This window comes from Prionailurus viverrinus, chromosome A3, assembly GCF_022837055.1.
Source record: "Prionailurus viverrinus isolate Anna chromosome A3, UM_Priviv_1.0, whole genome shotgun sequence".
Lineage (NCBI taxonomy): Eukaryota > Metazoa > Chordata > Mammalia > Carnivora > Felidae > Prionailurus > Prionailurus viverrinus.
Window position 1 is genome coordinate 63,674,154 of NC_062563.1, and position 26,578 is coordinate 63,700,731.

The 26,578-nt window shown below is 38.0% G+C and overlaps 1 protein-coding gene across 4 annotated transcripts in view; it reads right to left on the reverse strand.

Moving 5' to 3' along the window:
• Positions 1 to 26,578, reverse strand: part of THADA (THADA armadillo repeat containing) — a 330,132-nt gene that overhangs the window by 300,091 nt on the left and 3,463 nt on the right. For all 4 annotated transcript variants that reach the window (XM_047852046.1, XM_047852045.1, XM_047852044.1 and 1 more), the window contains exons 3-14: positions 26,250 to 26,344; positions 25,397 to 25,527; positions 20,290 to 20,438; positions 20,138 to 20,170; positions 19,818 to 19,866; positions 15,629 to 15,816; positions 12,277 to 12,371; positions 11,100 to 11,320; positions 8,277 to 8,983; positions 5,833 to 5,984; positions 2,450 to 2,605; positions 1,615 to 1,737 (exon numbers count right to left, since the gene is read on the reverse strand). In XM_047852046.1, the coding sequence (XP_047708002.1) occupies positions 1,615 to 1,737; positions 2,450 to 2,605; positions 5,833 to 5,984; positions 8,277 to 8,983; positions 11,100 to 11,320; positions 12,277 to 12,371; positions 15,629 to 15,816; positions 19,818 to 19,866; positions 20,138 to 20,170; positions 20,290 to 20,438; positions 25,397 to 25,527; positions 26,250 to 26,344 (2,099 nt within the window). The remainder of the gene's footprint in view (positions 1 to 1,614; positions 1,738 to 2,449; positions 2,606 to 5,832; positions 5,985 to 8,276; positions 8,984 to 11,099; positions 11,321 to 12,276; positions 12,372 to 15,628; positions 15,817 to 19,817; positions 19,867 to 20,137; positions 20,171 to 20,289; positions 20,439 to 25,396; positions 25,528 to 26,249; positions 26,345 to 26,578) is intronic.

Here is a 26,578-nt window from a genome sequence, read left to right on the forward strand (position 1 = left end):
TCACAACTGCCAAAAGCCACAGGTGACTACAGTTGGGAAAAAATATCAGAACCATGAGACTGACTCAGGTGAAGACTCTAAAGGACTATTTTCAAAAACATATATATTCACAAAGACAAACTAAGAAACGAGGTATCCACACAAATTCAGAATGTCAATCTATAACAAAGGTTTTGTCTTTCTAAGTACCTAATTCAGATTTCACAAATGTTATTTTACCCCTTGCAAAAACAGGCAAAAGAGCCATGTTTTCTTAGATCATCTAGTAATGATCTAAGAAAGGCTAAAAATGAGTGCTCCAAACAAAAAGCAAGTGCTCAGTATACACGCTAATCATTTTTAATGACTCCCAGCAAGGCTTTTTAGGGTGATTTAGAGTTTACAAACAGCTTTCTCGTTTAATCCTCAAGAGCAACCTTTCTAGAGAAGGTACTCACCCCACTTAGAGTCTAACAGACTCATAAGGTAAGCCAACTAGCCAGTGGCAAATATGGGACTACACCGATGTCTTTCATGTTTAGGTTGTAACTTTCCAATCTTCGCTGTTGGGATTTTACAAAGCTGAAGGTGACTTCAACCTTGGTATAGAAATATTCTCCTTTACATGATCTTTTTACCTTTCAAATACAAAGCTGAAAGCTAAGGCCATCCATACTAATGTTTGGAATAGGTTGTATGTAATGGCTCCAATGTATCATTAATTTATCACAACTATTTCGCTAAATGAAAGAAAATAAATGAACTCGTGTCCTCTGAATCTTAAATTTTTTTACTGTTCATGTATTTTTGAGAGAGACAGGGAGTCAAGCTGGGAGGGGCAGAGAGAGGGAAACAGAATCTGAAGCAGGCTCCAGGCTCTGAGCTGTCAGCACAGAGCCTGGTGTGGGGCTTGAACTCAAGAACTGTGAGATCATGACCTGAGCCAAAGTCAGAGGCTTAATGGACTGAGCCACCCAGGTGCCCCTGTCCTCTGAGTCTTAGAAGAAAATAAGAGCCTGCTTCTGAGAGGCTAGATTTGGAGTAAGAAATCAGTGAAAAACTGATGGACAGAAATGGAAGGTTGTCAAGCTAAGCTTTGGCCCAGTCTAGAGCTTCTATGTCTGGGGTTCCATCCATCCCATTAGCACAGCACCCTGAAACCTAGTCCTACTCTTCACACTCCCTCCCAAATGGAATAGACTGGAAACTCCATAGCTGGACCACAGACCAGGAAGCACTAATATCAAGCCACTGTAGGTCATGTTAGTCTAAAGAAGAAGCAGGCTCCGATACAGCAATCTTCTACCCTGGGGAGGGGTGGACGAGTTCAGGGCCAGCAATTACCTTTCTGTTAAAGTACTAAATTAATGTAGCCCCCATTAAGCTGTAAATGATTGAGGTGAACCCATTACTGTTATTCTGTAACAGGACTCAAGCCCAGCACTGGTTCTATAACTCAGAGTACCTCAAGAGAAGTACCAAAGCGCCAGAAGGAATATGTAAAACCCAGATTGAAGGGAAAAAAAGCACAGAAACGCTATTCACTATAAGACTTCCACTTATTTCCCTTTAACATTTATTCATAATTGCTCTAGGTTTCATAAAAATCCTTAAGTCTAGAAACAGGTCACCTACCTTATACTGCTGTAAAGATACAGAAGGGTGCTGTTTGGATAACTCATTCTCTGGCTCATGTTTGGATCTACTTTGCTCCAGTTTATAAAGCACCTGAGAACTCTCCTGTATCCTACAAAACAACTTTTGAGAAAAAGAAAAATAAAGCATATGTGAGTTCCATTCATCTTAAATGTCAGTCTACAAAAAGGCAAAGGACAAGTTTTCTACATTCTTTAGACTAAACCTCAGGCAAGGAGAGTACTGGTTTCTAAATTCTTAATATTTATACAGTGTTTCTCTCTGACAGAAAATGAACACATATTTTTAAACCCCCCCCCAAAAAATCACTGCAAATCAGAATACAGTCATTAAACTACAGTTCTACTTCCTTTAGGTTGGCATGAAACTACAGATATACTCATTTCTATACTCTCCCAATTCTGCATCCCATAAATGTGGCATGTGATTAATTCAAGTGGAATTAGTCAACAGTCACCATTTCATGACGCACTTAAATGGTAAAGCTTCAAGGGCATCTTTCCTCCCCTCACCAAAGTTTTCTTAAAATACCTTTCACCCTGAAAGATCCATCACTATAGTTTTTTTTTACTTTCAAACATTAAAAAAAAAAAAAAGAGCTCAAGTTTGATTTATTTTACACCAAAACGAAAGGACTTTATACCATGGACTTGAATCCCAAATGTAAACTTTAGGGAAATGGTTCACAGAAGGGCCATGAAGTCCAATCCTATGACCATTATTCCCACATTCTCTCAAAATCTGAGCTCTTTTCAAAAATGATTTGCAGAGCAGAGTCCACCACTTTCCAATACTTTCTGATGAGAAATTCTACCTTTTTAAGAAGAGAACAAATCTGTTGTCGCACTCCTGGGGACTGACTGTTAAGATTGTATGCAATAAAGAATTGAATCCACTGCATTTCTTCTGTGGAAACGATTTCTGTACTTCGATTACTTTCACAAAGCAAGCCTAGCGTATCTATCCGTACCTAAAACACATCAAGCAATAAAACGTTACTTTTTCAATGAAATAAGCAAAATGTAAACTGCTTGACATATTTATTTACCAAAAAAACAGTAAAACACAGTTTACCCACATGTACTTCAGAAAGGTTCCCTAAGGGGTGTGTGAGCGGCTCAGTCGGTTAAGCACCCAAATGCTGATCTCAGCTCAAGTCATGATCTCAGTTTGTGAGTTCGAGCGCCATGTAGGGCTCTGCACAGACAGTGTGGAGCCTGCTTGGGATTCTCTCCCTCCCTCTCCCACTGCTCCTCTGTTTGTGTGTGTACGCTCTCTCAAATAAATGAACTTAAAAAATGAAATAAAATTTTTTTTTAAAAAGACAGGTTTCCTAATCCCAAAGATCCTGTGGTTATATCCTATAAAATTATTTTATCAAATGTGTAAGTTGGGTATTTGCAAGTCAACAATCTTAAAGATTCTTATTCCATGGTAATGCTCAATTTCATTCTTTTTTCCTCTTTTTTCTCAATGACTAGTCTACTCCAGGACCTTATCACTTCACTCTTAGATTATAGTTATGCACATCTTACCAGTCTTCTGGTTTCTTTTTGCTCTCACACTGGAAACTCATCGGTTTCCATTAATTCCACTTTTTTGCTGAAGGCAGAATGGCTCTGGTTCCTAGTTACCAACTGAGTGAAATCTGAAGTCTTCAACCTAGCATTGGAGGCCTCCATAAACACTCCACTCTTACCAAACAATGTCCTGAATCATCCTCCTGACTGTTTTGTGTTCTCCCATTTTAGTATTTTTTTTTTGTAAATCATTTTATTTTTTTTCATCATGATAACTATACTCCTTCATTCCCATCTCCTATTTCTCCCTTCCCCCAAATCACTTCGCCTCTGGTAACCATCTGTTTGTTCACTGTAGTGAAAAGTCTGTTTCTTCGTTTGTCTTTTTTTTCCCTTTGCTCATCTGTTTTATTTCTTAAATTTCCACATATGAGTGCTATCACATGATATATGTGTCTTTCTCTAAGTTTGTTTAGCATTATACTCTCTAGCTCTATCCATGTAGTTGTAAATGGTAAGATTTCATTCTTTTTTATGGCTGAGTAATATTGCATTGCATATATATATAATATATATACCACATCTTCTTTATCCATTCATCTATTGGACACTTCAGCTCCTTCCACAGTTTGGCTATCGTAAATAATGTTGCAGTAAACATCAGGTGCATGTGTCCCTTTGAATTAATGTTTTTGGATTTCTTGGGTAAATACCCAGTAGTGTGATTACTGGAAAATAGGATAGTTCTATTTTTAATTTTCTGAGGAACCTCCACACTGTTTTCCACAGTGGCTATACCAGTTTGCATTCCCACCAACAGTGCAAGGGGGTTTCTTTTCCTCCACATCCTTGTCAACACTTGATGTTTCTTATGTTTGAGTTTGGTCATTCAGACAGGTGTGAGATAATATCTCATTGTAGTTTTGATTTGCATTTCCCTGATGATGAATCAGATGTTGAGCATCTTTTCATGTGTCTTTTGGCCATCTGAATGCCTTCTTTGCAGAAATGTCTGTTCATGTCTTCTGCCCATTTTTTTGTCATTTTAAATTATTACTATGATTTCTCTTCTGCCCATTTTTAATTAGATTATTTGTTTTTTGGGTATTGAGTTATATCAGTTCTTTATATCTAACCTTTTATTGGATATGTCATTTGCAAATATCTTCTCCCATTCCATAGGTTGCCTTTTAGTTTTGTTGGTTATTTCCTTTGCTATGCAGAACCTTTTATTTTGATGTACTCCCAATAGTTCATTTTTGCTTTTGTTTCTCTTGCCTCAGGAGACCTATCTAGAAAAATGCTGCTATAGCCAACATCCGAGAGATTACTGCTTGTGCTCTCTTCAAGGATTTTTATGATTTCAGGTCTCACATTTAGGTCTTTAATCCATTTGAGTTTATTTTTGCTTAAGGTGAGAGCAAGTAGTACAGTTTCATTCTTTTGCATGGTGCTGTCCAGTTTTTCCAGCACCATTTGTTGAAGAGACTGTCTTTCCCACTGGATATTCTTTCCTGCTTTGTTGAAGATTAATTGACTGTATAATTGTGTGTTTATTTCTAGGTTTTCTATTCTATTCCATTGATCTATGTGCCTATTTTTATGCCAGCACCAAACTGTTTTAATTACTACCACTCTGTAATATAACTTGAAATGTGGAATTGTGATACCTCCAGTTTAGTTTTTCTTTTCAAGATTGTTTTAGCTATTTGAGGTCTTTTGTGGGCTCCATACAAATTTTAGGATTGTTTGTTCTAGTTCTGTGAAAAATGTTGTTGGTATTTTGATACAGATTGCATCAAATTTGTAGATTGCTTTGAGTAGTATAGACATTTTAACAGTATTAGTTCTTCCAACACATGAGCATGGAATGTCTTTCCATTTCTTTGCATCATCTTTAATTCCTTTCATCAATGCTTTATAGTTTTCATGGTATATTTTACTGTTTTTGGTGCAATTATAAATGGGATTGTTTTCTTAATTTCACTTTCTGCTGCTTCATCATTAGTGTATAGGAATCCAACAGATTTCTGTACATTGATTTTCTATCCTGCGACTTTACTGAATTCATTTGTCAATTCTAGTGTTCTCCCATTTTGTGTACTGCTCCAACACTTCCTCTCCCTTAATCGCATTTATCACATTTCTAATCAACCACCACCTACTCTGCTCTAAGCTCCCCCGCAAATCCTAACCCATAAAAGCACACTTATATATGTATAGTCTTCTAAGAGTTTCCACTTGTGTTACACAGGTTTTCTTATTCCTTCAACTAAAATTTAAATAGCCTGGGGGCGCCTGGGTAGCTCAGTCGGTTGAGCAACCGACTTCGGCTCAGGCCACGATCTCGTGGTTTGTGTGTTCGAGCCCTGCATCGGACTCACTGCTGTCAGCCTGTCAGCACAGAGCCCCATTCAGATCCTCCGTCCCCTTCTCTTTACCCCTCCCCTGCTTGTGCTCTCTCAAAAATAAATATTTTTTATAAGTAAATAAATAAATAAAATTTAAATGGCCGGGATTCAAACTCTACACTTTTCACTTTCAATTTACCCTCCCTATGGACCCCTTAAAATAGTTCTGGGCTCAACAGAGGGGCCTCTATAGTGGACTGCTAACTGAATAAATGACTCAGGGATCTACTACATGTATGAAATTCTCAGACATTTTGTTTGCTTACTTGGCAGTGCTGATGAATTAAGCCTTGTTTTATTCTTGCGCTGGACACAAGGTTCCTCCAGACATCAGTTGCAGACCGAAGATGTCCATGAGCTCTAGCTGCTCGCAGACATGCCATCAAAGCTCCCAGAGCCCCTGTACTATTATAAGATCCTAAGGATGGAAAAGATTGTTGCCTCAAAAGCACAATAACACAGACCACTACTGTGCTATATAACAAAACAACTACCACAATTTTCATTTGCAATTAACATTATATTTCCAGAAAAAAATTGTATTTTAAATTCTAACGTGAATTAAAGTTCCTATTCTAAGGGCACCTGGGTGGCTCAGTCGGTTAAGCAGCCAACTTCAGCTCAGGTCATGATCTCACGGTTTGTGAGTTCAAGCCCCACATCATCAGGTTCTGTGCAGATAGCTCAGAGCCTGGAGCCTGCTTCAGATCCTGTGTCTCCCTCTCTCTCTCTGCCCCTCCCCTACTCATGCTCTGTCTCTGTCTCTCTCTCAAAAATAAACATTAAAAAAAAGTTTAATAAATAAAGTTCCTATTATAAAAGAAACATTATTGAAAGAAATTTAATAGTTCTTGTGTCAATAACTTTCAGTAAGCATAATCCCCTTATGTTAACTTAAAGAAATCATTCTTGGGCGACTTTCAGCCAAAATCAGGAAAAACACTTCAGTGGCCAAATATCATTTCTCTAAAAATAAACACTAACCCTCTGCATATTTTGGAGGTATTCTTCCTCCCTCATAAAAAAGACAAAAGGAGGATTATAAAGAACCTGGTGCTTGGGGTGTCTGGGTGGCTCAGGCAGATAAGCATCCGACTCTCTTGATTTCGACTCAGGTCATGATCTCACAGTTCATGAGATCAAGCTCTATGTGGGGTTCTATGCTGACAGCACAGACCCTGCTTGGGATCCTCTCTCTCTGCCCCTCCCCCACTCACATTGGCTCACGCTGTCTCTTAAAATAAATAAATGAACTAAAAAAACGAAAAACACCAAAAAACCTAATGCGTTTGGAAGTTAAGACATCAGCCATTACTAACAGGAAAGGGGGCTCAACCTCACAAGGTGCAATGATATAAAAATAGAGACGGCCTTATTTCAGAACAGATTCATGAATCTTGAACTTTAGATGGCTTCTCAGAAAGGCGGGAACAATTGTTGTTAAAAACTACAAATAATGAGAAAAAAAACCCAACTACAAATAATGGCTTATTTTGGGGTATAGGAATCAGATTTTTCTAGCTACCTTGTGGTTACTGTTTGAAGTATTGAAAGTTTTCAACTATTTTTAGTTATAAGTTTTCTTAAACTGTGATACAGGGTACCATATTCCTGCTTCGTTAAACAGAAAATAATAATTTTAAGATTTACATGATAGGGGCCCCTGGACGGCTCAGTCGGTTAAGCATCCGACTTCAGCTCAGGTCATGATCTCACATGATTCACCACCCATGAATTCGAGCCCCACATCAGGCTCTGTGCTGGCAGCTCAGAGCCTGGAGCCTACTTCGGATTCTATGTCTCCCTCTCTCTGTCCCTCCCCAGCTCAATTCTATCTCTCTCTCAAAGATAAATAAACATTAAAAAAAAATTTTTTTTAAGATTTACATGATAAGTCAAGATCCATCATTTACATATTAATTACTGATTTATGCTTTAATGTAGTACTTCCTTCCGGGTTACTGAGTTTCAACAGAATGTTTACCCCTATTCTAATTGACTACAGATGGCTGTTTCTTGAGGTCACCACACATGTTCTACATATTTTTTTCTCTTTCCCAGAGACAAAAACTCGCTACTGTCAACTTAATCTGTCTTCATCCTTGCCTAAAACAATACTTAATTACTGTTTCAATCACTAGAATAAGGAACTTATATAAAACACTCACTTTCATTCCAGTCTGACAACCTAACAAATAACAACTCAGTAAAATGAGGTAAAACTAGTAATAAGGGGGGAGGAGGGGGGGCGGGCAGCGTGGATGGTTCAGTCAGTTAAACATCTGACTCTTGATTTTGGCCCAGATCAGGATCTCACAATTCCTGAGATTGAACCCCGCGTCCGGCTCTGAGTTGACAGTGCAGAGCCTGCTTGGGATCCTCTCTCCCCCTCTCGCTCTGCCCCACTCCACTCTCAAAATAAATAAATAAACTAAAAAAAAAAAAAAAAAGACTTAAAAAAAAAACTAGTAATAAAGGGAACCTTATACTCATAACTGAAATCAATCTTTAGCTTATAGAAATGACTTAAGCCAAAAAAATTCTATTCCACTCAGGACAGGAACATTCATTTCAATCTGAAATCTCTATCATTGATGTCCTCTTTTGCAATTTACAGAAGTGATAATATTGAAATTTGAATATCGTCCACATCTACCGAGGAACCTACCCTTTCTTAACTAGAAATTACTAAAAGAATGGTTCATCTTACCACTTTTAGCATCAGCAGAAGACTGAAGAATCTTTACCATGTAGCTTAAGCTTTCGGGGCTGCAATTCAACAATTTTGGCAAGTAATAATCGATCACGTAAGATTTCTGGTCCAGATTTCCTTCACACAGTATAAAAAGGAGAGGAGAAACCCAAGTCTCATGCCACTCATCAATCCACGTACTGTCAACAGCCTGGGACTTCAAATGACTCTTGTGACTTCTGAACATGGTCTCCAAGAGGTCACTTGCATAAGGTACCAATGACTGGTCTCCCATCACCTCTAAGATTTGTGATGGAATAGTTTTGGCTAGTGCCAAAATATGTCCAATTCCTGTATAATCTACTAAACAACCAAGACACATGTATTTCCCTTTAACATGCCATTCCAGTCGCAAAAGACTCTCTGTCAATTCACAAATGAAATGATCGGCAGCCAAACCTGACGCTTCTGAGTCTGATTTTTCTTTAGTGAGCTGGTGTATTTGGAGAACATTTCTGAATATAATTTTGGTTTGATGTCTCAAAGCATCCAATGGATGTTCCCAGTGGGTATAGACATATTCCAAAAGTTTCCCAATTATGCTTGAATTCCCATTCAGACTGTCCTTTAGGCTTGGGGAACTTGATTCAAGGACATGTATAGCTGAATTAGTCCAAGATGCCAAAATTCTAGAGAAGAACAATTCCAGAGTTGATTCCTTGATCCTGAAGAAAAATGAGCCGTGTTATTATAAACTGACTAGTAAAAGAAATTTCATTTTATAACCATTTAAATTTTAAAAATATAAAAGACAAAGAATGACCAGAAAATTCAATCATTATTAAATTTACAACAAAAATTAAAAACAAGGCCAAAATAGACTCAAATTTATAAATTAGTCTTTCCACCTTATAGTAATAATCCAGGGGCACCTGGGTGGCTCAGTCGGTTGAGCATCCATCTCTTGATTTTAACTCAGGTCATGATCCCAGGGTCGTGGGATCAAGTCCCACGTCGGGCTCCATGCTGAGCATGGAGCCTGCTTAAGATTCTCTCTCTCCCTCTGTCCCTCTCCCCCGCTCACATTCTCTCTCTTTCTCTCTCCCTAAAATAATAATAATAATAATAATAATAAAGAAATAATCCAAAAAAGGACTAAGGAAACTTTTGGGAATGATAGAAATTGTTCATTACTTTATTCTGATGATGGTTTCACAAGTGTTTTAAAACATAGTGAGGGGTTAGGGCTGGAGAAAGTTAGGGGGAATGGGGTTTCTTTTGAGAGTAATAAAAATAATCCAGAATTGATTGCAGTGATAGTTGTACAACCCTGTGAATCTACTGAAACAAAACTGAATTACACACTTTAAATAAGTGACTTTTACGGTATATAAATTATATCTCAATAGAGCTGTTATACAACACCACAATAAAAAATATTTTTTATAATTTAAATGATTTTTATATTATTATATTTATATTATTATTTTAAAAAATTATTTTAGAACATTGTGCTTTTTTTCCTTTACCTACATGTTCACTACTATCAAGCTGTATCTATGGTTTGATATTTTAAGCACACGATCACTTTCAGGCATTATGAAAAAAACACCCAAAAAACCACAAAACACAATCCAGTGAAGTCAAAAAAAAAAAAAAACCCACAAAACACAATCCAGTGAAGTCAAAAGAACTGGTTACAATTCTGGCTCAGGTGCTTATTAGCAATACACTCTTAGGTTTTAGCATTTACTTTTCTGACTTCACTTTTTCCACACAACACATCTGATTTCCTATCCTATCTATCAAGACACGTGAAGCTCATACTGAATTACCTATGTTGACGTTGTTCATAAACTCCAAAGCACTATCCATATAAAATTTTCATAGTTTTTTAAAAATGCTAGCATTAGGGGCACCTGGGTGGCTCAGTAAGTTGAGCATCCAACTTCGGCTCAGATCATGATCTCACAGTTTGTGGGTTCAAGCCCCACGTCGGGCTCTGTGCTGACTGCTTGCTCAGAGCCTGGAGCCTGCTTCAGATTCTGTGTCTCCTTCTTTCTCTGCCCCTCCCCCGCTCACACTTTGTCTCACTCTGTTTCTCAAAAATAAATAAAATGTAAAAAAAAAATTTTTTTTAAATGCTAGCATTAGAGACTAAACGTTAACATTAGTATTAGAGGGGCGCCTGGGTGGCGCAGTCGGTTAAGCGTCCGACTTCAGCCAGGTCACGATCTCGCGGCCCGTGAGTTCGAGCCCCGCGTCGGGCTCTGTGCTGATGGCTCGGAGCCTGGAGCCTGTTTCTGATTCTGTGTCTCCCTCTCTCTCTGCCCCTCCCCCGTTCATGCTCTGTCTCTCTCTGTCCCAAAAATAAATAAACGTTGAAAAAAAAAAAATGTTTAAAAAAAAAAACATTAGTATTAGAAATGTTCAATACAGGGGCGCCTGGGTAAGCCTCTGACTTTGGCTCAGGTCACGATCTCACAGTTGATGAGTTAAAGCCCTACATCAGGCTTTCTGCTGTCAGCACAGAGCCCGCTTCAGATCCTGTCCCCTTCTCTCTCTCTGCTCCTCCCCGTTTCGTGTTCTTTCTCTCAAAAATAAATAAACATTAAAAAAAAAAAAAATGTTCAGTACAGGTTCACCTGCCCTCGTAATTTCTGTAACTCTCTCTCATCTCATCTTCTTTCATACCCGCTTCCTTGCCTACATATATCACCCTTTCAATTCAGGATTATCCTGAGCACTTTGCATTGAACTACTAAGTATGCAGGTTCAGTCGCCATCTTTTAAATGTCTGGCAAGCAAAAGAAAATATGAGACAACAGCATGAAAACTCACTGTGAACTCAAGGTGAACAATACATGGACGATATTCAAGAGCAGGGCCTCCCCGCTTGGGCCCATCCTTCCATTCTGCCAGTCCAACATGGTGAGTGTCCCTTGACACAGGAATAAGAGAGTTGACTGCGAGACATCAGCACAACAAAGACTCCTGCAGCAGTTCAAAAACCAGTCAGGGATGCTGGTACAGTCCACTGAACGGAGAAGCAAACTACTAATCTGGAAAAACATAACAGAGCTAACATGTTACAAAGCCTCTAAAACTGTACAGATATTTCAAGATGTACATCCAAAATACCCTTTCGCCTGAAACATCCTAGGAAAAATAACTGAACCTAAAGATGAGAAGCCACAAGTGTTAAAGTTATTATTACCAAAAGGGAAAAAATTAAGTCTTAGGATTAAGAATTCTAAGTACGTGAACCATTTTGCTGGTTTGAATGTACTAGTGGAGCAAAACTTATCATCCCCTGCAGGTGAATGACCTTAACACTTTTTAGAGGTGATATGAGAAATCAAATTATTAAATTTTATCCAATGGTAAATACTTTGTGTGATCTCATCGAAGAGTACACATCTATTTTGTATAACATCAGGTAAACAGCTGCTTTCCATAAAGTCAGGTAAACAACTAAAATAAGTTTCTAGATAACAGAGTAAGGGAAGAAAACCCTGCTAGTACTAAATATAAGGATTAGCACGCAAACTATCAAATTACATTTTCCATGTAATCAAATTCACAGAAAAATTGATTCTCACATGCTTCCAGTCTAAAGTTCAATATTTGGGTTATTCTTAATAAAAAGGACATACTTATCAAAAAGTTAGGACTTCATGTATGTATATATTAATCTCTGCATAATTTTAATATCATAAATATCTTTTATAACACTGAGAGATGAAACTGAACAAACAGCACTAGAAACATATGAAGAGGCACCCCTAAAAATGTTGATAGTGATTATCTTTAGGAGATGGATTTACAGGTGACTACTCTGGTCTTCTTTCTGCTTTTTCTGCATTTTTGGACTGTCTCTTACTATAAGAGAAAAAGATCATCAGAAAGATTCTACTATGCAGAAAGAAATTTTTAATTCATGTCTTTAAAAAAATTTTTTTAAACACGTGTCTAATTATCAATGAAGTATACAATTCTACAAAGGAGATGCACTCACCAAATCAGGAATCTCTTCAGGTGGGTGAAACATAGCCTTAATAAAAAGAATAACAGCTAATCCAGATGTACTCTGAATTGTCTGTAAGAGGTGATCTATTTGGTAAAAAAGTAGAGAGTGTGGATTAAATGACAATGGATATTCTGGTACAGTGGAAAAAGCACACGCTGCAGGGACAGAGAGTCCTGGGTGCAATTTCTAGCATGACCACATCCTAGGTGAATAGGACTTGGGCAAGTTATTTCACCTCCCAGGGACACAGCTTTCTCTTCTGTAATATGGGAAAATATAACTCCTATCTGACAATAATTTTAAGCTTTAAATGCATAACGAACATAAGACTTTTATGCCCAACACATAAACACTTAATAAATGTGATTCCTTCCTCTCTCCACTAACACCCACTCTCCCTTCCTCTCCCCACAGCACATCTAGCAGCAATACCGCTCACTCTCTTCCCTGCACTGAGGCCTCTCCAGCCCAACCCCCACATGCATTACTCTTTCTTAAAGTGATTTCGGGGCTTGTGTAAAGAGCCTGCATCAGTGCTAACTGAAAGCTCTGCTATCATTGGCATGTACCCAATGCAACCAATCTTGACTTGCTATTTTCTCCTTGTTTTCTATTAGCCTCTGGTTTGTAATAAAGTTTACCAAATATGGTAAATTATTCAACCGGGGCTAAGACTCAAAAATGCCTACCATAAACTACCTACTAAATATCCACTGTGCCCTTTATCCCTGCTAACAGAACTGTGACTTTGATTGGGGCATCCATGTACTCAGCCAAAGGTGGGACACTTGCTTCCTCAATCTTGCCTGCAAGTAAAGGTAGCCACGTGAGGGTTCAGGCCAATGGGATAGAAGCAGGTACTTGGGAACTTTCGTTTTTCCTGATTAAAGGTAAGGATGCAACTGGCCCTCCTTCCGGCCGTGAACATAGACATAATGTCTGGAGCTACAGCAGTCAAATGGCAACCAGGAGGCAAAAAACGTGAGTAAAAGCCAACATGCTGAAGATGGCAGAGCAGAAAGGCAGAAATGTTTGGGTCCTAGACTGCATACAGTTCGGGATCACCTGCCTCGGAACTTCAAGTTATGTGGGGACGAGGGAGGCATATTTGCTTAAGTGCCTGAAGTGCCTGAAGTTTGGTTTTCTGTTACTTGCAGCTGAACATTTTACTAATACATGAAATTTTAAAATCCTGGGGAAGAACAGCAATGAAGAGGTCCCATCAACGGTTCAGAAAAGGGGCTACCTCTTACTAAAATCAGGCCTTCTCTGTGTTTTACCCATCCTATAACAAATTCCTCTTTTAAAAAGCAAATATCCGGGGTGCCTGGGTGGCTCTGTCAGAAAAGGGGTTACCTCTTATTAAAATCAGGCCTTCTCTGTGTTTTACCCATCCTATAACAAATTCCTCTTTTATTTAAAAAAAAAAAAAAAATTTTTTTTTAACGTTTATTTATTTTTGAGACAGAGACAGAGCATGAACGGGGGAGGGTCAGAGAGAGAGGGAGACACAGAATCTGAAACAGGCTCCAGGCTCCGAGCGGTCAGCACAGAGCCCAACGCGGGGCTCGAACTCACGGACCGTGAGATCATGACCTGAGCCAAAGTCAGCCGCTCAACCAACTGAGCCACCCAGGCGCCCCACAAATTCCTCTTTTAAAAAGCAAATATCCGGGGCGCCTGGGTGGCTCTGTCAGAAAAGGGGTTACCTCTTATTAAAATCAGGCCTTCTCTGTGTTTTACCCATCCTATAACAAATTCCTCTTTTAAAAAGCAAATATCCGGGGCGCCTGGGTGGCTCTGTCAGTTAAGCGTAGGACTCCGGCTCAGGTCATGATCTCGCGGTTTGTGAGTTCGAGCCCCGCATCGGGCTCTGTGCTTATAGCTCAGAGCCTGGAGCTTGCTTCGGATTCTGTGTCTCCCTCTCTCTCTGACCCTCCCCTGCTCACACTCTGTCTCTCTCTCTTTCTCTGTCTCTCTCTCTCACAATAAATAAACATGAAAAAAATTTTAAAAAAACAAATGAAACATCTGAACCAATTCATTAATTTTTTCATTAATATTCATGCATACATGATCATATAGAATGAGAGATAAAAATGAAAAAGTAATTTAACTTTTTGTGAACACGATAAGTATCATTTTTTTTTGTTAATCTTATTGTAATATAAAACACTGATATAGGAAAACACCCAAAACAAGGGCACAGCTTAATGAATTAACTGAAATGAACACCCTTGTACCTACCGCCAAAAGCAAGAAGCAGGACTCAGACACCCTGCCCGGAAGGCTCATCCACGTGCCTCATCTCAACCACAATCCCCTTCTCTCACCCTGAGTAAGCATTATTGTGACTTTCACAGTAATGGCTTTCTTCTTTTCAAATGGTTTTATTAATCAAATGTGCATCCCGTCCATTTTTTTAAAAATGTGATGTATTTTTTAAATGTGTTTTAATCTACAGGTGCCCTCTCTACCCCTTTCATGGCATAACAATTTCTCTATTCAAGAACTCTGGCCTTTGACCTGCAGCATTTCCCACAATCTAGATGTGGGTTTGTTTAGTCCTGATGCAATTCCACACGTTCTTCTCTCTTCTACAATTGCTGTAAACTGGCAGGTGACCTAGAGATTGGTCCCAAGTTCAGTCACTTTGGGAAAAGTACAGGTGGTGAAACCAAGACTAGATCTAAGGGGCATATATTGTCTGGTTGTCTGTTCTGTAAAGTTAGCAGTTGATGATGCTTAATGCCTACGTCAATTCATTGGGGGTTACAAAATGGTGATATTCTACCATTTCATCTTAATTTATTATTTGAAATACTTTTATAAAGACAGACTTCCTCTCATTAACTATTTGGTTTCCAGTGGCACAGTTCATATAAAGAAAAGCAACATATGAGAGATACAAAGGGGAATGATGAATGGCCCCACAAGGATTACTATCATTACTTGAGGATAATACCTACTGCTGAGGAGAAATGTACAGATTACATTTACCTTTCCAGATTTTCCTTCCAAATTTGGAAATCTATTCTTCTCAAGAATTTTCTTTTGCCACTTAAAGTCTCTGGCTTTTCAACACTAAGACTGTCTCAGATTTCCTTCTTTACAATACACATACACACATTTAGAAAAGTCCTTCAACATTACCCCTTGGAGAACTGGTACATTTGAAATAAAAAGCATTAAAATCTCATAATCCAGGGCCTCCCCACTTTAAGGGGCTAGGGGAGAAGTAGTTCTACATGTCAGTTAAGTATCAAACATTTCATACCATTATTAGTGTAAGCTGAACGACACTAAATTATAATCACCATTTTTACGGTTTTACACTTACCATCAATTAAAAACTTGGTGAAAATACTCAGCAATCCACACATACTTTGCCATGTGGGGGAACTGGAAATCCTCACATGAAGTGTTTGAAAGTCTTGTATTTTCTGTACCAACATCACAGAAACTCTAGTGCCTACCGACAAGTCATTCATCAACTGCGTCTGAACAATATGATTTCCGGCAAATTTTCTATAACGAAGAAGAGACGTTATTACAAAAGAAAAGTCACACGAAATTGTCACCACTTCCATCCCTCGATAAAAAACATTCCTCAATCAAAGGGCCAAAATTCATTTTAGGTTATAATAGACATTCATACCTCTCTGTTCCACTGCCATAAACATTCCAATTCTATGGACATTTACTACAAACTTTCAACACTCTTACCTCAACATTTCCCTCCTTCTCAGCCAATGACCAACCTCATTTCTCTCCTTTTAGAGTAAAAGTAGCAGATCCAGAATGAATGCCACAATTTCATAACTTGAACACTCCCTCAACCTTGGTACGCTCTCTTCACCTGGCTTCCAAGACACCAGGCTCTCCTCCACTTTCTCCTACTTCACCATCGCTCCGTCCTAGACACCTTGGCTAGTTCATCATCTTCTCTCCAAGCTCTTTATGTTATAGCTCTCCACAACTCAGTCTTTAGTCCCCCTCTCCAGCTACTTTGTTCCCTTGATGCTGATCTCATCCAGCTCATAAACTTTAAATTATAATCTATATGCTGACAATTCCCCAATTTTTATCTCCAGGTTAGACCTCTCTTTCTAATTCCAGACTTGTATATGCAACTTTCTATTCAATATCTTTCCTTGGATGTCTAACAGACATCTCCAACTACATGAACTCATCTTCAACTCCAAACCTGCTACACCTGCTAGGATCTCTATCCTTCAAAAACCCTGTGACCATCCTTGACTTCCTCCTCCCCATCCCATCTGTAAGAAAATCTTGTTCGTCCTACCTTCAAAATACAGAATCAGACCACCTCCACTGCTACTCCTGGCCTGAGTCACTCTTGTCTCTCCCTTGGATTACTGCAGTGGCCTCCTAACTGGTCCCCCAGCTTCTATCCTTGGCCCACCCTCAGTCTATTCTCAACACAGCAGAACACAGAGTGATGATATTAAAACACAGGTCAGGGAAAACAGTCTAAGGTCCCCCAGAAAGTTAAACACTAGATTACCATATGATCCACTAATTCTACTAATTACCGTATAATCCACTAATTCTGAAAGTAGAGACTCAAACAGATATTTGCATAACAATGTTTATAGCAGCATTATTTACATTAGCCAAAAGGTAGAAGAAACAACCCAGCTGTCCATCAACAGATGAATGGATAAACAAAATGTGGTATATACATACAATGGAATGCTGTATTCAGCCAAAAAGAAATAAAACTCTAATACATGGCACAATATGGATTAACCCTGAAAACACACACACACACAAAAATCGTATTCTATTTGCATGACGTATCCAGGATAGGCAAATTCAAACATACAGAAAGAAGAATAGAAGTTATTAGTGTGGGGGGGTAAAAAGGTAGTGAATTTTCTTTTGGACACACTGAATGTGAGACACCTATAAAACATCCCAGCTGAGATGTCCAGGAGGCAAGTGACTATATGAAGCCACCACTTCAGGGAAGAGATCTAACTTGGAGTGAGAAATGTGAGAATCTTGAATATTAGCAGGTGCCTAACACCAAGGAGGTAGATGGTATTAAGCAGAAGAACAAATAGAATAACAAATAGAAGAACAATAAATAAGCAGTAAGAACCCACATTCAAGAGATGAGCAGAGGAAGAACCTAAAAGGAGACAGAGAAGGCACTCTTGGCAAGGCAAAAGGAGACCTTGGGTGAAAGATGGCACACAGAGGCTAAAATCAAAAACACGGAAACAGCAAGTGCTGGTGAAGGTGTCGAGAAAAAGGAACCCTCGTGCACTGTTGGTGGGAATACAAACTGGTGCAGCCACTGCAGAAAACAGTGTGGAGTTTCCTCAAAAAATTAAAAATAGAATTACCATATGATCCAGTAATTCCACTACTGGGTATTTACCCAAAGAATATGAAAACACTAATTTGAGAAGACATATGCATCCCTATGTTTACTGCAGCATGATTTACAATAGCCAAGATACAGAAACAACCCAAGTGTCCACTGATAGATGAATGGATAAAGAAGATGTGATATATACACATATATACATACACACACACATGCATACAATGGAAAATTATTCAGCCATAAAAAAGAACAAAATGTTGCCATTTGCAACATGGATAGATCTAGAAGGTATAATGCTAAATAAGGCAGTCGGAGAAAGGCAAATACCACAGCATTTTACTCATATATGGAATTTAAGAAACAAAACAAATGAACAAAGAAAAAAGAGACAAATTAAAAAAGACTATTGGGGCGCCTGGGTGGCGCAGTCGGTTAAGCGTCCGACTTCAGCCAGGTCACGATCTCGCGGCCCGTGAGTTCGAGCCCCGCGTCGGGCTCTGGGCTGATGGCTCAGAGCCCGGAGCCTGCTTCCGATTCTGTGTCTCCCTCTCTCTCTGCCCCTCCCCCATTCATGCTCTGTCTCTCTCTGTCCCAAAATAAATAAACATTGAAAAAATAAATAAATAAATAAATAAATAAATAAATAAATAAATAAATAAAAAAGACTATTAACTATAGAGAACAAACAGATGGTTACCAGGGGGGAGGTTGGTGAGGGGAGGGGTGAAATAGGTGAAGGGGATTAAAGACTACACTTATGGTGAGAAGAACTGGGTAATGTATAGAATTGTTGAATCACTCTAATAGCCTGAAACTAATATAACACTGTATGTTAAGTATACTGGAATTAAAATAAAAATTAATTAAAAAAAAAAAAAAGAATAGCACACATTTATTACCTCTATTCCCTGCCAGAACCTCAGTAAACCAACCACATAAAAAGACATAAATACACAAGGGCAACAAATAGACAACAAGACAATAACAATAAGCCTTTGGAAGCCACAAAGCAGATAGATAATAACTAACTTAGCAGAATCAACAAAGTAAATACTAAGCCAGAGAATAATCCCCAAAACGACCTGATTTGCAGCCTCAAAAGGCTAAGAAACTTGGCACCAGGACTCCTTGATGTGGAAATAAATGTAGGGCTGAAAATAAGAAGACGGGCTACAAGTCTGTTGAAGAAGAGCAAGAACCAGCAAACAAGTGGCTTACGTCTAGGGAAGGTAAAGCAACACCAGATTGCAAACAAGCGAATTAGGCAAATATATGAACAATGAATGCCAAACTCCATGACCTCAGCTTTTTTCACTCCCTCAGCAACCAGAATTAAGCCAACGGTTTGGTTCCATGGTGAATCCACTACCCATGCAAAAAGACCTAAAGATATTGACATCGGAGGTTTTCCAAAGAAATAGCCTAGCTAAACGAGCCTACAATAAAACCTGCCATCAACCCCACCCATATACACAGTTTCAAATCAACTCTCAGTGCCCCATCCTTAAATATGAGCGCTAGGCTAAAAATCACCAGACTTCTAAAGAAAGCTTCCACTTTCATATAGTGAAGTGACTGAAAGCATCAAACAGAAAAAAAATAGCAGCATAAAAGAACTAGGACTATGCAAAGGTAAGAAAACTATATTTAAAAACAAAACAAAACAAAACCCTATCATTAATATCCCCAGAAAAATAACAGGATGTTTCATTTATAAAGGAACAGACGCTATGAGTAAGGAACACTCAGGGAGGAAGGAACTCTTGCTCATATTCTCCTAAAAATTTATTTTATTTTTTTAAGTTGACTTATTTATTTTGAAGGTAGGGGGAAAGAGAGAAAGAAGGAGAGAGAGAATCCCAAGCAGGCTCCACACTGTCAGCACAGAACCCGACACAGGGCTCAATCTCACAAACTGTGAGATCACGACCTAAGTTGAAATCAAGAGTTGGACGTTTAGCTCACTGAGCCACCCAGGTGCCCCTTTCTGATTTTTTAAATTAAATATCAAACCTCTAAAAAATACATTTAAATAATCAGGTCTAATATTAACAGAGAGGAATGGAATGAAGCATGTTCTGGAAACTTTTTAAAAATTTCCTGTGTACAAAGACAATGCACAACCACAAGTGTTCATGCACACATGCACAAGCATACAGATACTACTTGCCTATTTTCTTCAGAGATTTCAGTTAAACTCTTCTGCATAAAATGAAGCACTGAAACAAAAAGAATATATAATGACAAAGCAGAACCTAAAACTGTGAATTTTAATGTCAATATAAGAAAATATTTTAAGTCACTATTACCTAAAGTGATATCACGGTATAGAAGTAGAAATTTAAAAGGAATATTTAAAAGGAAGGAACGTGATGCACGTTGGTAATCTGCAAAACTCTACCCATTGTCAAGAAACCGAAAACAACCAGTTCCAAAATGACTCATACAAGCAGTTACACCCTCAGAATAAAATAAAAGAATGGGACTTACCATTTTTAAGAAGATTACTAACACCTGCTCTACCTGTGGGAATAAAAAAATTAACACTGATAGGGAGCCTCAGGACCAAAACTAACATTAACAAAATTGTTTAAAAACAATAATGTAATGATAGAAAAAATACTACGAAAGAGCTGGCTTACCTACGTCAAAGTTCTCCATACAGGAAGATATATTGTCAATTACTTTCCTATAAGAGTACACATCAGTAGTACTCAATTCTTCCTGAAGACGAGAAGTAAAACTTTGTACAGCCTCAGTTAGAAAAAATTCAGGTAGGCCATTTAGTGAGCTAGAAAAAGAACCAAGCATTAGAAATCTGGCAACCATGTAGTATGTAGAAGGGAATCATACAAATTAAGTAATACTGGACTACATCTTCAAAATACAGCCAGAAAATTTTAACTTCATGCCACAATTGTTGAACTCCTTGCTTCCATCTTGCTTCCCTCCTCAATAGAGAAGCCAGAGTGATATTATAAAAACACTGTGTTAATCTTCTGCTTAAAATTGTCCCACATGTCCATCTCAGTCCAGTTGGTTGCCATAGCGCTGACAATGACTTACAGACTCCACCAACTCTAGCCCCACCACTATCTCTCCAGCCTCATCTTGATCCTTGTTGACTTAGCTCTAGCTGCATGGCCTTCCTTGTGGCAACAATATAACAAAGTCTTTGTTCTTGCTATTTCCTCCAACTGACACTCCTCCCTCAAATAGACCCAATAATAATCATTCCCTTGTCCCTTTCAGGTCAATCTCAAATATCACCTTATCAATGTCATTTTAGCAAAGATATCTGAAGTGACCACCATATTTTAAATTGCAACCTTCACCCCATCCTTGATGCTCCCATCTCCCATCACTGCTTTATTTTTCCCAATCACATTCATTTCATCTAATCCTATATATTTTGACTATTTGACTATTTTCAATCTTCCTCTTAGAATGTAACCTCCATTCTATACTGCCTTATTCACTGTATCCCCAATGCCTAGAATATTTATTTGACATAGAGTAGATAGTCAATAAAAATTCACTGAATAGGGGTACCTGGATGGCTCAGCTGGTTAAGTGTTGGATTCTTGCTCTGGGCTCAGGCCATGATCTCACGGTTGTGAGATTGAGCCCCATGTTGGGCTCAGCAAGGAGTGCAGAGCCTGCTTGGGATTCTCTCTCTCTGTCCCTCCCCTGCTCGTGTACACATGCTCTCTCTCAAAATAAACAAATTTTTTAAAAAATTTTTGAAAAGATAAATTTAATTTAGTGTCAATTTTACCTCAATTAATCTAAATCAAAACCACTAGGGGGAGCCTGCATGGCTCCGTTGGTTAAGCTTCTGACTTCAGCTCAAGTCATGATCTTGACATTCATGGGTTTGAGTCCTGCATCAGGCTCTGTGCTGACAGCTCAGAGCCTGGAACCTGCTTCAGATTCTGTGTCTCCCTCTCTCTCTGCCCTCCCCTGTTCACACTGTCTCTGTCTCTGTCTCTGTCTCTCTCTCTCTCTCTCTCAAAAATAAATAAACATTATAAATTTAGAAAAAAAAAGTAGGATTTTTTTTTTAATTGCCTAAAGAGTTCTAAAGCTCTTCTAGAAGAAAAAGAATTTAGAAATAGGAACAGTCTGAAAAAGAAAGGTCACCAAAGGGGTGATGTGCTTCAGTATATAATTAAACTACATTATCACACTATAGGAAATGAAAGTGTGGTATGGGTGAGTAAACAAATAGACACAAATCTAAAATTGAATCTATGTTGGGGCGCCTGGGTGGCGCAGTCGGTTAAGCGTCCGACTTCAGCCAGGTCACGATCTCGCTGTCCGTGAGTTCGAGCCCCGCATCAGGCTCTGGGCTGATGGCTCAGAGCCTGGAGCCTGTTTCCGATTCTGTGTCTCCCTCTCTCTCTGCCCCTCCCCCGTTCATGCTCTGTCTCTCTCTGTCCCAAAAATAAATAAACGTTGAAAAAAAAAAATAAATAATAAAATGGAATCTATGTTTATACAGGAACACAGAACATAATAAAATGGCATTCCAAATAAATGGGAAAGATGGACTATTCAAAAGTTTGGGGATAAGTGGCTCCCCATTACAAAAAAGAAAACTAAATTGGATCTCTAACGTATGGTCCACTCAAAGCTTAACTCCAGATGAATTTAAAAATTAAACAAAAAAAATAAATTTTAAAAGACAAGCATGTAATTTTATATGATCTTATCCTAGAAAAAGTATACATAAGCAAGGCATGAAACTCAGAAATCTATACAAAGAAAAATATTAGTAGATTTGATTACCAAAAAAATAATTTGTAATTTTTAAAAAGCAAACACACTATAAACAAAGGAATACATTTGCCACATAATCTATATAAAGCTGTTATAAATCAAGAAGACATTCTGTGGTTGCTGACTTCCTGCAGCCATTCCCCATGCCTTTTTTTTTAATTTTAACGTTTATTTATTATTGAGAGACAGAGAGACAGAGCATGAGCATGGGAGGAGGAAGAAAGAGGGGCAGACACAGAATCTGAAGCAGGCTCCAGGCTCTGAACTGTCAGCACAGAGCCTGGCACGGGGCCTGAACACACAAACCGTGAGATCATGACCTGAGCTAAAGTCGGATGCTTAACCGACTGAGCCACCCAGAGGCCCCCCCACATGCCCTTTTTTATTGGCAAAACCCACCTCCCACTACAGAGGTGTGAGAATCTTGCTTCCCAGCCATTCTTAAAACCAGAAGGAGGGTATATGACCCAATCTTGACAACACAAAGTGATAGGAACTCTACTGAGACCTCCTGCAAAATGTTTTCTCTCCAATAAAAAGAGTTGGAAAAGACTTTTTTTCTGGATGCAGTCATGTCTGTCTAAGGTGCTTGTAACTGCTACAGTCCCTTGTAATTCTGAGGGAAAATATGGCAAACACACGGGAGAAAAATGGAAAACATCAAGATTTTTGATGACATGGTTGACTGCTTCACCAAAACCCTAGAACTGGCCACTATCTGATCATTTGCTTTTTGACACATTAAATAAATTTACTTAAGTAAGAAAAAAAGTCATTCTAACAAGAAGACACACAAAAGATATGTAATCACAAACAGTCAAACTGTACATATTAAAAAATATTCAATCTCAGCAATCTGGGAAATGAAAAGTAAAACATAATACTATTTTTTACCCAATAGATTTTTAAAGATATAAAGATTGGTATTATCCAGAATTATAAATAAAGGTATGAAGACACTGGCACTCTGGTTCACTGTTAGGGGGAGTACAGATTAGCAATGTTTTTGGTGAAGAAATTCCACTTCTAGGAATTTATCTCAGAAAATAGAACAACTATATACGTGATTAAGAATATCACTGCATCATGGAATAATGAAATTGGAATAATGAAAACAAAACACTAAATATCAGTGAGAAAGTGATTAAATTTTGTATACCCATATTATGGAATACATATAGCTGTTAAGAAAAGATAAGGACTTTGGGTGGGAACATAAAATAGTAAAGACATTATGGAAAACAATATGGAGGCTCCTTGGAAAATTAAAAATAGAACTACCATATGATCCAGTAGTCCTATTTCTGGGTGTATATATCCAAAAGAACTGAAAGCAGGATCTCAAAGAGATATTTACACACCCAGCATGTTCACAGCAGCATTCTCCACAACAGCCAAGAGGAGGAAGCAACCCAGATGTCTATCAACAGATGAATGGATGAATACAATGAGGTACATATGGACAATGAAACATAATTTAACCTTAAAAAGGAAGAAAATCCTGCCACATGCTACAACATGGATGAACCTTGAGAATATTATGCTAAGTAAAAGAAGCCAATCAAAAAGGGACAGATACAAATATTCCACTTATTTGAGGTAACTAAAGCAATCAAATTCATAGAAACAACTGTGGTAGCTAGAGGGTAGGGAGAAGGAAAATGGGGATTTGCTGTTTAATGGGTATAGATTTTCAGTTTTGCAAGATGAAAAAGCTCCAGAGATCCACTGCACAACAATGTAAATATACTTAATACTCAAAAATGGTTAAGATGGCAAATTTTATGTTATGTGTTTTTTAACACAATTTTTAAAAAAGAATAAGGACTACACTGATACGAAAATATCTCTAAGACATTCCTTTTTTTTTTTAAGTTTATTTATTTATTTTTGAGAGAGAGACAGAGAGAGCAAGCAGGGGAGGGGCAGAGAGAGAGAGAGAGAGAGAGAGAGAACCCCAAGCAGGCCCCGTACTGTCAGCACAGAGCCCAATGTGTGGCTTGAACTCACAAACTGTGAGATCATGACCAGAGATGAAACCAAGAGTTGGGCGCTTAACCGACTGAGCCACCCAGGCACCCCTCTAAGACATTCTTTAGTGAAAAAACAAGCTACAGAGCAATAAGTAGAGTATAATCACATTTATGTAAAAAAAAAAAAAAAAAAAAAAAAAAAAAAATGAAAACTAAAATAAAATACAATACACCTATTAAACCCAAAGGAAAGGTCTAAAGAGAAAGATACCAAAATGTGAAGCGATGACCTTTACTAAAGAAAGTAAGATAGGGGTGGCTGGATGGCTCAGTCAGTTGTACCAGACTCTCAGTTTCAGCTCAGGTCATGATCTCCTGGTTCATGGGATGGAGCCCCACATCAGGCTCTGTGCTGACAGTGTGGAGCCTGCTTGGGATTCTCTCTCCCCTACTCTCTGCTCCTCCCCAGCTTGGCTTGCACACGCACATGCCCCTCTCTCCCTCAAAAATAAATAAACTTAAAAAAAAAAAAAAAAAGTAAAGTAAGATAGGCCAGAAAGAGGGAAATAGAAGGCTCATTTTTCATTTTCTTCACTTCTGTATTGCTTAAAGTCTTTACATTAAGCATACATTTCTATATTACCTGTGTAATTAAAAATATGCTTAAACCAAGAACAAATGGGAAAAATAAAGGAAAAAGAAATAGCAGGATGACAGTTTAAACTTAACCAAGAATTGCATTAATATAAATGGACTAAACCAAGCGTCTGTAAGCTTGAGCCCAGAGCCTGTTTTATTAAGGTCTTTGACCTAAAAAGCCTTTTTACATTTTATAAAAGTTGTAATATATACACAAAACAGAGACCATACAAATGAAATTGCTAGTAACATATTTCAGTTCAGTTTTACCAAACCAGGAGAACTTTAAATACTGGTTACTTTTGCTCAGATTGAACATTTATGATGGTTAACTTCCTTTCCTTTTTGTCCTTACCTTGCCAAGACTTTCTTCAAGGGATTCTTTAGACTCAAAGAAAGATAAATTCCTGCTAAAATATCCAAACAACTTCGAATACTGGGATCACATGTGCCATTTTTATCTGCCTTCTCCAGTAAAGGCACAATCTACAATCCAAAAAATTCAAAGTCATGGTACTTTTGCCTGATATCAAGTATATATAGCAAAGTAACAGTTTCAAACACTCTTTTAAGTCTCAATGTAATGTGAAATATTTCCTACCCTATATTGTTAAGGATACTGATTTAAACACTGATTTTAGTATTTTTTAACTTTTTAACCCATACCCCCAGCTCCCATTTTACTCTCCAGACCCACCTCTATTAAGAATTAGACTTGTTAATGGTTCAAGTTATAGGAGTTCTGTGGCACTATTGAAAAAGCCAAAATATATATAATTGCTTTCCAAAAAAAATTATGCAAGTTCACATGGTAAATCCTAATACTGAAACACTTACTGGCAAGGACAGTCTTTATATTTTATATTAACTTTTTAATGTGTCTGCTAAAAAGTTTTAAAGATTCAGATCAATATTCAGAATAATTTTTTTAAATTTATCTCCACAAAAAAGGTATGCACAATTGTCTCAATGTCCCATCTATTTACAGCTCCAATGGCAGTGGAAGCCTGAATATGGCTTCTATTGATACCCTGAGTAAAACGAGATTATACAATGAACAGAAAAGGAGAAAAAAAAAAAATCTATTTTTTAATGATACATTGATATTAAAAATCGAGAGCCAAAAACTGTCAGTTAATTTTAAAAGTTCATAATAGCATGATATGATATTCTTCAAGATGCATCAATGAATATCAACTCAGTCTTACCTGTTTCACACAATGGATTTGTGACACTCCATCTGTGAGTTGTACACAATGTAACAGCAAAGAAGCTAGATTCTTTCCTTCCACATCAGCCAAAGCTAGATAACACACATACAAAAACATTTCAAGGATTTAACAATATATGCAAATAAGTTTACCTTTGCTACGCATTATGCAAAATCTAAGTATTTATAAACCAAACCAAAACAAAAGCAGGTCGAACTTCATCTGAAGACAAAATTTTTAGGAAATCATTTTACATGCAAAACTGAATGTAAGGAACATGGAAAAATTGAACAGAAAGAGTCTGAACATTATGTGATATTGAGTCT